Source organism: Panthera tigris, chromosome B2 (assembly GCF_018350195.1).
Source record: "Panthera tigris isolate Pti1 chromosome B2, P.tigris_Pti1_mat1.1, whole genome shotgun sequence".
Lineage (NCBI taxonomy): Eukaryota > Metazoa > Chordata > Mammalia > Carnivora > Felidae > Panthera > Panthera tigris.
In genome coordinates, this window is record NC_056664.1 from 77692955 (window position 1) to 77707072 (window position 14118).

The following is a 14118-nucleotide window of genomic DNA, read 5'->3' on the forward strand; positions in this document are numbered from 1 at the left end:
GGAAAGTGTCCCTAGTATTAGAAAAAGCATGTAAAGTAGTGTGAAGAAAAAACTTCTCTTTTCTTCACTACTCACTGAATACTTCTGTTCATCAAATGTGTGGGGGTTTTCTTCACATCAAACAATTCTCTGGACACCAGCTGGGTATCCTACAACTTAATTCTGACACTGTTTACCTGGAGGTAGCACAGATCTCACAGATTAAGTGCCCAATCCCACAAGACTCTCACACACACACACACACACACACACACACACACACACACACACCCTTTCAGATGCTAATCACAAGTCCAATTTGTCACCTGTGCTTCTGACCAACTGGCTGAAATCAGAAGTTCCTACAATATCTTTCCCTAGATTTGATTAGTTTGCTAGAGTGGCTCACAGAATTCAGGAAGACAATTTACCTACTAGCTTACTGGTTTGTTGTAAAAGGATACAACTTAGAAAGCGCAAGATGAAAGAGATGCTCAGGGCAAAGTATGGGGGAAAGGGCAAGCTGCCTCCCCAGATCTCTGCATGTTTACCAGTGCAGAAGGTCCCTGAACCCTGTTCTTTTTGGGTTTTTACAGAGGCTTCATTACATAAGCACAGTTGATTAAATCATTGGCCAGCGTTGGTGATTGATTCAGAACCCAGCATCTCTCCCTCCCTTGGAGGTGGGGGTGGGGGCAAGACCTGAAAGTTCCAACCCTCTAATTACAAGTTTGTTCCCCTGACTACCAGACACCATCCGGTGGTTATCTGGGGGCTCTCCAAAAATCCCCTCATTAACAAACTCCTTTGTGGTTAAAAGGGCCTTATTAATAGCAACACCTGTTTCATGGTTTAAGGCTCTGGAGCTATTTTAGGAGCTGGGAACAAAAGGTTCCCTTATAGCTCTTATCATTTAGGAAATTACCAAGGTTTTAGGGAGCCTGGATGAAAAAATATATATGTATTTCTTATATCACAATATCACAAGTGGTATCAAGCATAACGAGAGAATGGCATATTTTGGGATCTACAGTTAGCTTAGTTTACCTGCAGTATAGGCTATTTGGGTGTAGGGCAAAAGATAAAAGATGAGTCTAGACCAGATGAGGCATAGGTAGGATTGTGAAGGCCTTTTTGTATTACCAATTAAGAATATATATTTAATTCTGAAATACAAAGGTAACCATTTAAGAATTTTAAAGCAGGGTAAGACATGGTATGCATGGATGGAGAAGAGCTGAATAGGATGTTCATGGGGAAACTAACCAGTCTGTAAGCCTTAAGTAGCTTTGGGTCAAGGACACTAGGCAGTCAGAGGAGAGGAACAGAGAAGTGGAGGCAGGGGGGTGGATACCAAATATAAAACCTTGTCTTTTTCAGAAGGTTGCCTGGTGCTGGACCACTGTCTGGGGGTGGCGGGAAGCGGGTGGGTCTCTATTCCTCCCTCTGAGTTTTTAGCACTTAGCTTTCTTCTGTTCCTGCGACTCTTAAATTCAGGCTGGTGCTATCAGTACTTTTATTTACTAATGTTATTGATTAAGTACATTATTATAAGCTAATTACTTGTTTAATCACATATTTATGGAAAATTGTGAATTCAGACTCATCTTTAAAAACCCTTATAGGTGGCTCAGTCAGTTAAGTGACTTTGGCTCAGGTCACGATCTTGTGGTCCATGAGTCAAGCCCTGCTTTGGGCTCTGTGCTGACAGCTCAGAGCCTGGAGCCTGCTTGGGATTCTGTGTCTCCCTCTCTTTCTGTTCCTTTCCCACTTGCATTCTCATTCTCTCTCTCTCTCTCTCTCTCTCTCTCTCTCTCAAAAAAAAAAAGATTTAAAAAAAATTAAAAAATAGTAAATACAAAAAAAAATTAATAATAAAAAAAAAACACCGTTATAAGGACACCTGGATGGCTCAGTCGGCTAGGCAACAGACACTTGATCTCAGCTCAGGTCTTGATTTCAGGGTTGGGAGTTAAAGCCCTGCATTGGGCTCCATGTTGGGTATGGAGCCTACTTAAAAAATAAAATTTAAAAATTAATAAAAAATAAAAACACTTGTTATATAACAAGTTTATGATTTGAATATCGCCTGTAAACTTAATTTTCAATCACACACACACGCAAAGATGAAAACTCAAAAGAATAAAAATTTTGTTGTACTTCTGTTGGCATCATTTAAGGTTTCACGTTTAATTACACAACATTAAGATGTTTTTAAAGGAAATTTATTCAAAGCCATTTGCCCTTAATGAGTTGAAATGAACCCTTGAGTCCAGGAGCCGACTGTATTAGGATAGAACTGTCAGTTGAGTTTCTCTCTGAAATAATTTTAGTTGCATTTTCTAAGCAATAAGTAAAATTTTTGAATCCACTTTTGTCATTTATAGAGAAAGAAATCAACATTCACGTGACGGAATAGTTACAGTCAGCTTCATCAGAGTAGGTGTCCTTCATCCACAAAACCCCTATATCCTGAATCCTTTCTTAAAGTACTTTCTTTCTCTACCATTTCCTGAATTTTCTAAATAATTACAGCCTTTTTCAGAATTCTCGTCCCCTACATATTTACTAGTCCTTTTGATATGTGCCTTCATCATCACTTGTGCATTATTAGAAGTAGCCCCTAAGTCATGTAACAGAGGTGCAAATGTTTTTTACTACAAAAGTTTTCTGGCTCAGATTTATCTCGGAATAGTATAAAATAACTAAACAGGTTTGATATGAAAGCTAGAGACAACCATATGGTCCCAGTTCTTTCCTAGTTGTCTTTTTTCACTGTCACTTTTAAGAATATAGGTCTCAGGCACCTGGGTGGCTCAGTCACTTGAGCATCTGACTTCGGTTCAGGTCATGATCTTGCAGTCAGTGAGTTCGAGACCCATGTTGGGCTCTGTGCTGACAGCTCAGAGCCTGGAGCCTGCTTCAGATTCTTTATCTCCCTCTCTCTTTGCCCCTTCCCTGCTCATCCTCTCTCTCTCTCAAAAATAAACAAACATTAAAAAAAATTTTAATAGGTCTCATATCTATTTTTGTCCATTTTCTTCTTGGTCTTTGTGTCCTTGCTTTTCCTAAAGTCAAGACCAATTTATCTTCCCCTCACTTTCCTTTTGGCTCACGAATCTAAAACAAAAAAAAAAGACTTTATTTCCTTCTTAGTCTGTGAAAATACAGACCCTATCAGCTTTACTTATTTTTTTCTTGCCTTTTGATCCTATATAACATATATTCCATTCCCATGAACGTGGCCACACCTTATAGCTGGCTTATTTCTTATATTTATGTTCTCCTTAGTCTTTAAAAATCCATTTTTTTATCTCTTCACTTCATATATCTTCAAATAACTTTTACCTTCATTATTGCTGTCTTGTAATAATAGTTCAGGATGCTAGTTCAGGGACTCCTAGGTGGCCCAGTCAGTTCAGCATCCAACTCTTGATTTCAGCTCAGGTTATGTGATCTCAGTTTGTGAGTTTGAGCCCCATGTCGGGCTGTACGCTGACAGCATGGAGCCTGCTTAGGATTCTGTCTCTTCCCCTCTCTCTCTGTCCCTCCCCTGCGCGCGCGCGCGCTCTCTCTCTCTCTCTCTCTCTCTCTCTCTTTCTCACACACACACACACTCTCTCTCTCTCTCTCTCTCACTCAAAATAAATAAACTTTAAAAAATGCTAATTCAAAAGGAAAAGCATTTATTATGTCTCCTTCTACTCATTTTTAAAATGGTTCAGCAGCAAGGTAGGTTATTTGGCATTCAGCCAATGTATGATAGAACTACAACCCCTTCCCCCATGAAGGATCAGATTATTCTGTTAAAAGTGAAAATCTCCTTTCATTACTAGTAAGTTAGGAAATGGGACATTCTCAGTTCTGTAATTGGATTAAGAGTTTTTTTATTTCAGAAGGACTGTAAATACAAAGTTAAGAAATGAAATTTGTGATAGAGTTGACATTTATCGATCACTTCCTATGTGCCAGATGTTATACTATAGCAGATACTTTAAATACATAATATTCACTAATACAGCAGTTTTATGAAGTTTGTGTTGTTTTGATCTTTTATAAGTGGGCTATGAACGGTTAGAGATGGTAATAACTTCCAAGTTTACCTAGCTGTATTAGATGATTTTATACCCAGGTCTTGTCTTAGTTCCCAGTGCTTATCCATTTTCTGCTATTCTTTATAATTCATTTTACACACACACATACACACACACACACACACACACACACACACACACACGGCTAAGCTACGATGCTTTAGAAGAGGCAGTTTTTCATATGTTGCTATTTGCAAAATTTGAGAAAAGCAAACCTCAATTTAAAAATAACCAAATTCACTTATAAGGGTTGGTTAAGTATAAATTGACATTTCTTGTTTGCTTTTTCACAGACTGAAGGGGCTGGACTTGCCACCTGTATAGAACTATGTGTAAAAGCCCTTCGTTTGGAATCTACAGAAAATACTGAAGTGAAAATATCTATTTGCAAGACCATTTCCTGCTTGTTGCCTGATGATCTGGAAGTTAAACGTGCTTGTCAACTGAGTGAATTTCTTCTTGAGCCTACAGTAGATGCATATTATGCTGTGGAAATGTTGTATAACCAGCCAGATCAGAAATATGATGAAGAAAATCTTCCAATACCAAATTCTCTACGCTGTGAGCTCTTACTGGTATTGAAAACTCAGTGGCCCTTTGATCCAGAATTCTGGGATTGGAAAACCTTAAAACGACAATGTCTTGCATTAATGGGGGAAGAAGCATCCATTGTGTCTTCAATAGATGAACTAAACGACAGTGAAGTTTATGAGAAAGCAGTAGACTACCAGGAAGAGATAAAAGAAACTTCTATGAATGGACTTTCTGGTGGAGTTGGTGCTAATTCTGGCCTTCTCAAAGACATCTGTGATGAAAAGCAGAAGAAGAGAGAGATAAAACAATTAAGAGAGAGAGGATTTATATCTGCTAGGTTTAGGAATTGGCAAGCCTACATGCAGTATTGTGTGTTGTGTGACAAAGAATTCCTTGGTCATAGAATAGTACGACATGCTCAAAAACATTACAAAGATGGGATTTACAGTTGCCCTATATGTGCAAAGAACTTCAATTCAAAAGAAACTTTTGTCCCTCATGTCACACTGCATGTTAAACAATCTAGTAAAGAGAGACTAGCAGCTATGAAACCATTAAGAAGATTGGGGAGGCCACCTAAGATCACAACTACTAATGAGAATCAAAAGACTAATGCTGTGACCAAGCAGGAACAGCGGCCTATAAAAAAGAATAGTCTCTATTCAACAGATTTCATAGTATTTAATGACAATGATGGTTCAGATGATGAGAATGATGACAAAGATAAATCTTACGAGCCAGAAGTGATCCCAGTCCAGAAACCAGTACCTGTTAATGAATTTAATTGCCCTGTAACTTTTTGTAAAAAGGGCTTTAAGTACTTTAAAAATTTAATCGCTCATGTAAAGGGACATAAGGATAATGAAGATGCCAAGCGCTTTCTTGAAATGCAAAGCAAAAAAGTTATTTGCCAATACTGTAGACGGCATTTTGTGAGTGTTACTCATCTTAATGATCACCTACAAATGCACTGTGGCAGTAAACCATATATCTGTATACAGATGAAATGTAAGGCTGGTTTTAATAGTTACGCAGAGCTCTTAACACACCGAAAGGAACATCAAGTCTTTAGAGCGAAATGTATGTTTCCTAAATGCGGCAGAATTTTTTCAGAAGCTTACTTACTATATGATCATGAAGCACAGCATTATAATACCTATACTTGTAAGTTCACAGGTTGCGGTAAAGTTTATCGTTCTCAGAGTGAGCTAGAAAAGCATCTGGATGATCACAGTACTCCTGAAAAAGTGCTGCCTCCTGACGACCAACTTAATTCATCTGGAGATTGTGTTCAGCCTTCTAAAGTGAATCAGAACACAGAAGTGAGCATTGAGAAAGAGAGGTCTATGCTTCCTTCAGAAAATAACATTGAAAACGCCTTACCAGCAGAGAGAAATGATGCTTGGGATAAAAGCAAAACAGTATCAGCTGTGACCAAACAAGACCAGATTTCTGCATCAGAGCTCAGGCAAGCTGATGGACCATTGTCAAATGGTTTGGAAAACCCAGTGACTACTCCTCTGCTTCAGGCCAGTGAAGTGGCTGTGTCCATTAAAGTGTCCCTCAATCAGGGGATTGAGGATAACTTTGGAAAGCAAGAAAACTCAACTGTGGAAGGCACTGATGAATCATTGGTCACAAACTTACATACACCGGTTGAAGATACTTGTAATGATTTGTGTCGTCCAGGTTTTCAAGAAAGAAAAGAACAGGATTGCTTTAATGAAGCCCAGATAACTCAGAATCCTTTAGTAAATTCAGAAACCCTTAAAATAGGTGACCTTACCCCACAAAACTTAGAAAGGCAAGTGAACAACCTGATGACCTTTTCTGTGCAAAACCAGGCAGGATTTCAAAACAGTTTACCAGCTTCTAAGTTTGAATGTGGAGGTAATGTTAAAACATCATCCAGTCTTTATAATTTACCTCTTAAGACATTGGAAAGTATCACATTTGTTCCATCACAGCCCAACCCAAGTAGTTCTTTAGGAACTCCATCAGTGCCTCCAAAAGCGCCAGGTCAGAAATTCAGTTGCCAGGTTGAAGGATGTACTCGAACCTATAATTCTTCACAGAGTATTGGGAAACACATGAAGACAGCACACCCTGACCAGTATGCGGCATTTAAAATGCAGCGCAAAAGTAAAAAAGGTCAAAAATCGAACAACTTAAATACACCAAATAATGGCAAGTTTGTTTATTTTTTGCCATCACAGGTGAGCAGCTCTAACAATGCATTTTTTACACCACAGACCAAAGCCAATGGGAATCCTACTTGTTCAAATCAGTTGCAGCATGTCTCGCCTTCCATTTTTCCAGCTCATTTAGCAAGTGTGTCAGCTCCACTGTTGCCCTCAGTGGAAAGTGTCATAAATCCAAATATACCTTCTCAGGATAAAAATGAACAAGGTGGTGGTATTATATGTTCCCCAATGGAAAATTTATCTACTACTGCCTTGCCAGCACAAATGGAAGATCTAACCAAAACAGTTTTGCCTTTGAATATTGACAGTGGCTCGGATCCTTTCCTTCCTTTACCTGCAGAAAGTAGTTCAATGTCTCTTTTCCCTTCACCAGCAGATAATGGGGCTAATTCTGTTTTTTCCCAGCTGGAAAATAATACAAATCATTTTTCCTCACAGATTGAAGGAAACACCAATTCCTCCTTTCTAAAGGGAGGCAATGGTGAAAATGCAGTTTTTCCTTCGCAAGTCAATGTTGCAAATGACTTTAATAGCACCAGTGCCCAACAGTCTGCCCCTGAAAAAGTTAAAAAAGACCGTGGGCGGGGCCCAAATGGGAAGGAAAGAAAACCCAAGCACAACAAAAGGGCCAAATGGCCTGCAATTATCAGAGATGGGAAATTTATCTGTAGCAGGTGTTACAGGGCTTTTACTAATCCCAGATCTCTGGGTGGACACTTGTCTAAGCGATCTTACTGTAAACCACTGGATGGAGCAGAAATTGCTCAAGAACTTCTACAGAATAATGGACAGCCTTCTCTTCTTGCCAGCATGATTCTCTCCACAAATGCAGTAAATTTGCAGCAGCCGCAACAGTCTACCTTCAACCCAGAAGCGTGTTTTAAAGATCCATCATTCCTGCAACTTCTTGCTGCTGAAAATCGCTCATCAACATTTTTACCAAATACATTTCCCCGGACTGGTGTGACTAGCTTTAGTACCAGTGTTAGTCAAGAAGGAAGTGAAATTATTAAACAGGCTTTGGAAACTGCTGGCATTCCCAGTACGTTTGAGGGTGCTGAAATGCTTTCTCATGTTCCAGCAGGTTGTGTTTCAGATGCAGCACAAGTAAATGCAACAGTGATGCCAAACCCAGCTGTGCCACCCCTGTTGCAGACTGTATGCCACCCAAACGCCCTGCTGACAAACCAGAATAGGACACCAAACTCCAAAACTTCCTCCATTGAGGAATGCAGCAGTTTACCTGTTTTCCCAACAAATGACTTACTACTGAAGACTGTTGAAAATGGTTTGTGTTCTAGTTCATTCCCTAATTCTAGTGGGCCATCACAAAATTTTACCAGTAACAGTTCACGTGTTTCAGTTATAAGTGGTCCTCAGAACACAAGGTCTAGTCATTTAAATAAAAAGGGAAACAGTGCTTCGAAGAGAAGAAAGAAAATTGCCCCTCCCCTAATTGCACCCAATGCTTCCCAAAACTTGGTAACAAGTGACTTGACAGCAATGGGACTTATAGCAAAGAGTATTGAGATACCAACCACTAACCTCCATTCAAATGTAATTCCAAATTGTGAGCCTCAGGGTTTGGTGGAAAACCTAGCACAGAAATTAAATAATGTTGACAATCAGTTATTTATTACTGATGTGAAAGAAAACTTTAAAACCAATCTTGAGTCCCATACGGTGTTAGCTCCTTTAACATTAAAAACTGAAAATGGGGATTCCCAAATGATGGCTTTGAATTCATGCACAACTTCAATAAATTCTGATTTGCAGATTTCTGAAGACAATGTTATACAAAACTTCGAAAAGACTCTTGAAATTATTAAAAGTGCTATGAATTCTCAAATACTAGAGGTAAAAAGTGGATCTCAGGGTGTTGGTGAAACATCACAGAATGCTCAAATAAATTATAACATTCAGCTTCCTTCAGTAAACACTGTACAAAATAGCAAGTTACCTGATTCTTCTCAGTTTTCCTCCTTCATAGGTGTATTGCCAGCAAAAAGTAACATTCCTCAGTCTGAAGTATTACATAAGGAGGATCAAATACAGGAAATTTTAGAAGGCTTACAGAAATTAAAATTAGAAAATGACCTGTCCACTCCAGCATCTCAGTGTGTACTAATAAATACATCAGTGACACTGACTCCCACTCCCATTAAACCAATCCCAAATGTCACAGTGGTTCAGCCAGTTTCTGAAATGATAAGCAACATTCAGTTTAGTGACAAAGTTAATAAACCCTTTGTGTGTCAAAACCAAGGGTGTAATTATAGCGCTATGACAAAGGATGCTTTATTTAAGCACTATGGTAAGATTCATCAATACACTCCAGAGATGATTCTTGAAATTAAGAAGAATCAGTTGAAATTTGCTCCATTTAAATGTGTAGTGCCTACCTGCACAAAAACATTTACAAGAAATTCTAATCTCCGAGCACACTGCCAGTTGGTCCATCATTTTACAACAGAAGAAATGGTGAAGTTAAAAATAAAAAGGCCTTATGGAAGAAAATCTCAGAGTGAAAATTTGTCAGCTCCACGAATTGCACAAGTGAAAAGACAGCTAACTATGACAGAGGAAAATAAAAGGGAGTTCCAGCCTGCTTTAGAATTGGGAGCAATGAAGGAAAATGCCCTCAGTAATACAGCAGTGATCCCAGAAAAACAACTTGTAGAAAAAAAAAGTCCTGAAAAAACAGAAAGTTCTTTGCAAGTGATTACAGTTACTTCAGAACAATGTAATACAAATTCTCTCACAAACATACAAACCAAAGGGCGGAAAATTAGGAGACATAAAAAAGAAAAGGAGGAGAAAAAACGCAAGAAGCCAGTTTCCCACTCCCATGAGTTTCCAACAAGATACAGTCCCTACAGACCTTATCGATGTGTTCACCAAGGTTGCTTTGCCGCTTTCACTATACAGCAAAACTTAATTCTGCATTACCAGGCTGTCCACAAATCAGATCTACCTGCATTTTCTGCAGAGATTGAAGAGGAAAGTGAAGCTGGTAAAGAAAGTGAAGAGATTGAAACTAAACAAACTGTGAAAGAATTTCGATGTCAGGTGAGTGACTGTTCTCGAATCTTCCAAGCAATTACTGGCCTGATCCAGCACTACATGAAACTTCATGAAATGACTCCTGAGGAAATTGAAAGTATGACTGCTTCTGTGGATGTTGGGAAATTTCCATGTGACCAGTTAGAGTGTAAATCTTCATTTACTACATATTTGAACTATGTTGTTCATCTTGAGGCAGATCATGGAATTGGGATAAAGGGAAATAAAACTGAAGAAGATGGCATATACAAGTGTGACTGTGAAGGCTGTGACCGTATATATGCAACTCGGTCAAATCTCCTCCGACACATTTTTAATAAGCATAATGACAAACATAAAGCTCATTTGATTCGGCCAAGAAGATTAACACCTGGTCAGGAAAATATATCAAGCAAGGCAAACCAAGAAAAGACCAAGTCTAAACATCGGGGTACAAAACACAGATCTGGAAAGGAAGGAATAAAAATGCCTAAGACTAAACGAAAGAAAAAAAATAATTTAGAAAACAAGACTGCGAAAATTGTGCAGATTGAAGAAAATAAACCTTACTCTCTGAAACGTGGAAAGCATGTATATTCTATAAAGGCTAGGAACGATGCCTTGTCTGAGTGTACAAGCAGATTTGTAACCCAGTATCCATGTATGATAAAGGGGTGTACATCAGTTGTTACAAGTGAAAGCAATATAATTAGACATTATAAATGCCATAAATTATCAAAGGCATTTACATCACAACACCGTAATCTTCTCATTGTCTTCAAACGGTGTTGCAACTCACAATTAAAGGAAACTTCTGAGCAAGAAGTTGATAAGAATGATGTGAAAAATTCTGACACATGTGTATCAGAGAGCAGTGATAACTCCAGAACAGCTACAGTTCCACAGAGGGAAACTGAAAAAAATGAAAAAGACGAAATGGATGAGCTAACAGAATTATTTATTACAAAATTAATAAATGAAGACAATGCAAGTGTGGAGACCCAAGCTCATACCTCTTCAAATGTAAGTAATAATTTTCAGGAAAGTAACCCCTGCCAGTCAGAAAAACAAAAAACAAGTAATTTGAAGAGAGTTAATAAAGAAAAAAATGTCTCCCAAAATAAAAAGAGGAAAGTTGAAAAAGCTGAACCAACATCGGCAGTTGAGTTAAGTAGCACACATAAAGAAGAAGAAACTGCTGTTGCAATTCAGACTACGGAGGAGCATCCTGCATCTTTTGACTGGAGCTCGTTTAAACCAATGGGATTTGAAGTATCATTTCTGAAGTTTCTTGAAGAGTCTGCAGTGAAGCAGAAGAAAAATTCTGACAAAGACCATCCAAATAGTGGAAATAAGAAAGGGTCCCATTCAAATTCAAGAAAAAATATTGACAAGACTGCTGTGACTAGTGGAAATCATGTATGTTCTTGTAAAGAAAGTGAAACCTTTGTACAGTTTGCCAATCCATCACAGCTTCAGTGCAGTGATAATGTAAAAATTGTTTTAGACAAGACTCTTAAAGATTGCACTGAACTTGTGTTAAAACAGCTTCAGGAAATGAAACCTACCGTCAGTCTGAAAAAACTTGAAGTACATTCAAATGATCCAGATGTGTCTGTTATGAAAGAAATTAGTTTGGGTAAAGCAACAGGGAGAGGGCAGTACTGATACCTAATGTAATATAAATACATCATTTACGGTTTTATTTTAAATAGGAAGTCATCACGCATGCTAGAATTGTGACACTTCTTCATTAATTTTTGTTGTTGACATGAATTAACCTGGCCGAAAAAAGGAAAAAAAAAAAAAAACATGACATTTGTCATGTAAAACTTTTTTTTTTTATCCCTATGGGACTTGAGGAACAGAATCAATACTTCAGTTATTGTAAATAGTTGAGCTGCACCTCAGATTTATATCAGCCAGTTGCCCTTTCCATGAACTAATCTGAATTATCTGTGTGATTGATATGTTTCACCAGGTCACTGCTCATGTAGAACAGTACTCTGTAGATATCTTTTTTGTATATATTTATTATTGTAAATCATTTGCTGCCACCAGCAGTGTGTAAGTCTAAACTATTAAATGACACATTTATATTTGGAATTTTAATTTTTAACTAAGTGATCAAGTTTTTAAAACTGTTCTTTTATTGTTTTAAATTAAGAATTTTTCAAACTAAAAGTAGAAACTCTGCCATAGTTCATTGATTTTTACATAAAACATTTATTTACAAGATCTCCAAATTACTTTTCACAAAGTAGGCACATTGTATCAACACCTTGCTCTGCTTTGTAAATTTATCCTCTAGGATTTGGGGATGGTATTCATGTGAAATTATAGCAGATTCTTTAGCAGTTTCCTATAGCGACAGTTTTTTTCATTACTTCTAATTGGATATAGTTATTATGGTTCCATGAAATATAATGGAAATGTGAATAAAGAATTTACTACATCAAAGATTTTAAACATTTGGTATTAAAAATCCGTTGTGAATGTGATAGAAACTAGTAGTGTGGAGCAGTGTAAATATTTGAGGTGGTGATTTGTGAAGTAGCCCAGTATTGCCTTAAATAAAATCACATTTCATTTCTTGTTTTATACATGTGATCTTATAAAGTTTTTTTTTTTCCATTTTCTGAGATTTATAGATTGGTGTATAGCTTTAAACTGTATAAACTTTTGTGGAAAGATTTTTTTAAACATTTTTATAAATCTTAAAATTGGTATCATCAAAGTGAGCCCATCTTGTGTTTATAAAATGCAAGAGTCCTTAACATTTATAATTACATAGATGAAACACTTTCTATAAGGAAGTTGGATGTTTTGATTTTACTGTTTATAGATGTTAGATTGTACAGATTTGTATTTTCCCACCATATCTAATGATACTTTTTTCATTAGATTGGTCTTCCAGAGCAGTATTAGTTGTCATAATTGATTATTTTGGTTATTCAGTATATAGTTAGCTCGTATAGGTTAGCTCTATTCACCATATTTATACTGTGGATTCACGGCCAGAGATAGAGGTTATTTCAGGAGAGTTTAGGACCTTCATTTGAAGTCCAACTAAGTCAGTACTGGAAACAAAACATCTTCTCAGATTTACTTTTGTTTCTGTTTGCCATATATAGTAGCATTGATTTTTGACTTTGTGTTTGTTATAAACTAGTTGCATTCACAATATTATTAGCCTGAGATATTGATGATGTTGTGATAATATGAAAATGTGTATATTCCCTGTGCAACATCAGATTTGCAGGACAAATGAAGCACTTAACTGAAATTGCTGGTACTCTGAATAAATAAGCATGGTCAAGGAGTGAATTATTTTCTTTTGGAAAATATTTTTTTAAGTTTTATTGAAGTATTGTAGTTTTATTTTTAGGGCCTAATGGGTTATATTGAATAGTTGGTTTCACCTCCTTAAAGTTTATTACCAATATGCATAAAACTTGACACATTAAAATCCCTTCCCTTTGGCAAGCCCACTGTTATTTATTAAAATAAAAGTTGTTCTTATGGGTGATTAATACATGGTTTTTTTTTCTAAATTAACAATAACTTAACTCTGAATGATTTTAAAATTAAATTTTTGTTAACAACTGAATGTTTCTGTACAGTTTTCTTGGAAGTTGACCTAGCTCTTAAAGATAGGCCTTGGGCAAAACTGCCCTAAATAGTGCAGTAGCAAGTAGTTTTATTTCTGATAAATGTAGTGATGAGCCACAGTTACGTGAAAATACCAGTGGATTGGGGCTTTTCTTTTGCTCATTAGCTTAACTAGACATTTCTGTAATTGTTCTCCTACGTATCAGGAGAAAGTTTGCCAACACTGAGTTATTTTTTTTTATATTCCAGGTACTGTATGCTAAAAGTAATTATGGAAGAGTGGGCTTTTTAGCATGGAACAGAAAACTCAAATTATGGTATAAAATATGAATTTATAAAACAGCATGTTGGTAAAATTTGATATGGAATGTAATGCCTAAGTATTAAAAAGGAATCATAAAGTATATATTTTTCATGGTATACTTTTCCTCAGTCTATTGTCTTGGGGTATTTTCTTCCTGTAATCTCAGTTTACCTAAGCTTTTATCATTTAAAAATGCATTTTTTCCCTCTTTTAAATCCAAAGAATTTGAATCTTACAGAACAGATTATTCAAAATACATCGTGTTAAGTGAAATGGTAACAGCTGGGAATTTTTCAGCAGTGTTAAATTCAGCATAGCTAAATTATTTTAAAGGGCTAGACAGAGATCA

General features: G+C 36.9%; 1 protein-coding gene across 2 annotated transcripts in view; it reads left to right on the plus strand.

The window, feature by feature from the left end:
* ZNF292 (zinc finger protein 292) overlaps positions 1-13869 on the plus strand; it is a 93333-nt gene extending 79464 nt beyond the window's left edge. Inside the window, exons 8-9 of one of the 2 annotated variants that reach the window (XM_042986773.1) lie at positions 4367-11272; positions 13715-13869. In XM_042986773.1, the coding sequence (XP_042842707.1) occupies positions 4367-11272; positions 13715-13795 (6987 nt within the window). In that variant the 3' untranslated portion in view covers positions 13796-13869. Of the gene's footprint in view, positions 1-4366; positions 13311-13714 lie in introns of those variants that run through there. The other variant, XM_042986772.1, reaches the window with a different exon arrangement.
* The last annotated feature ends 249 nt before the right edge of the window (positions 13870-14118 follow it).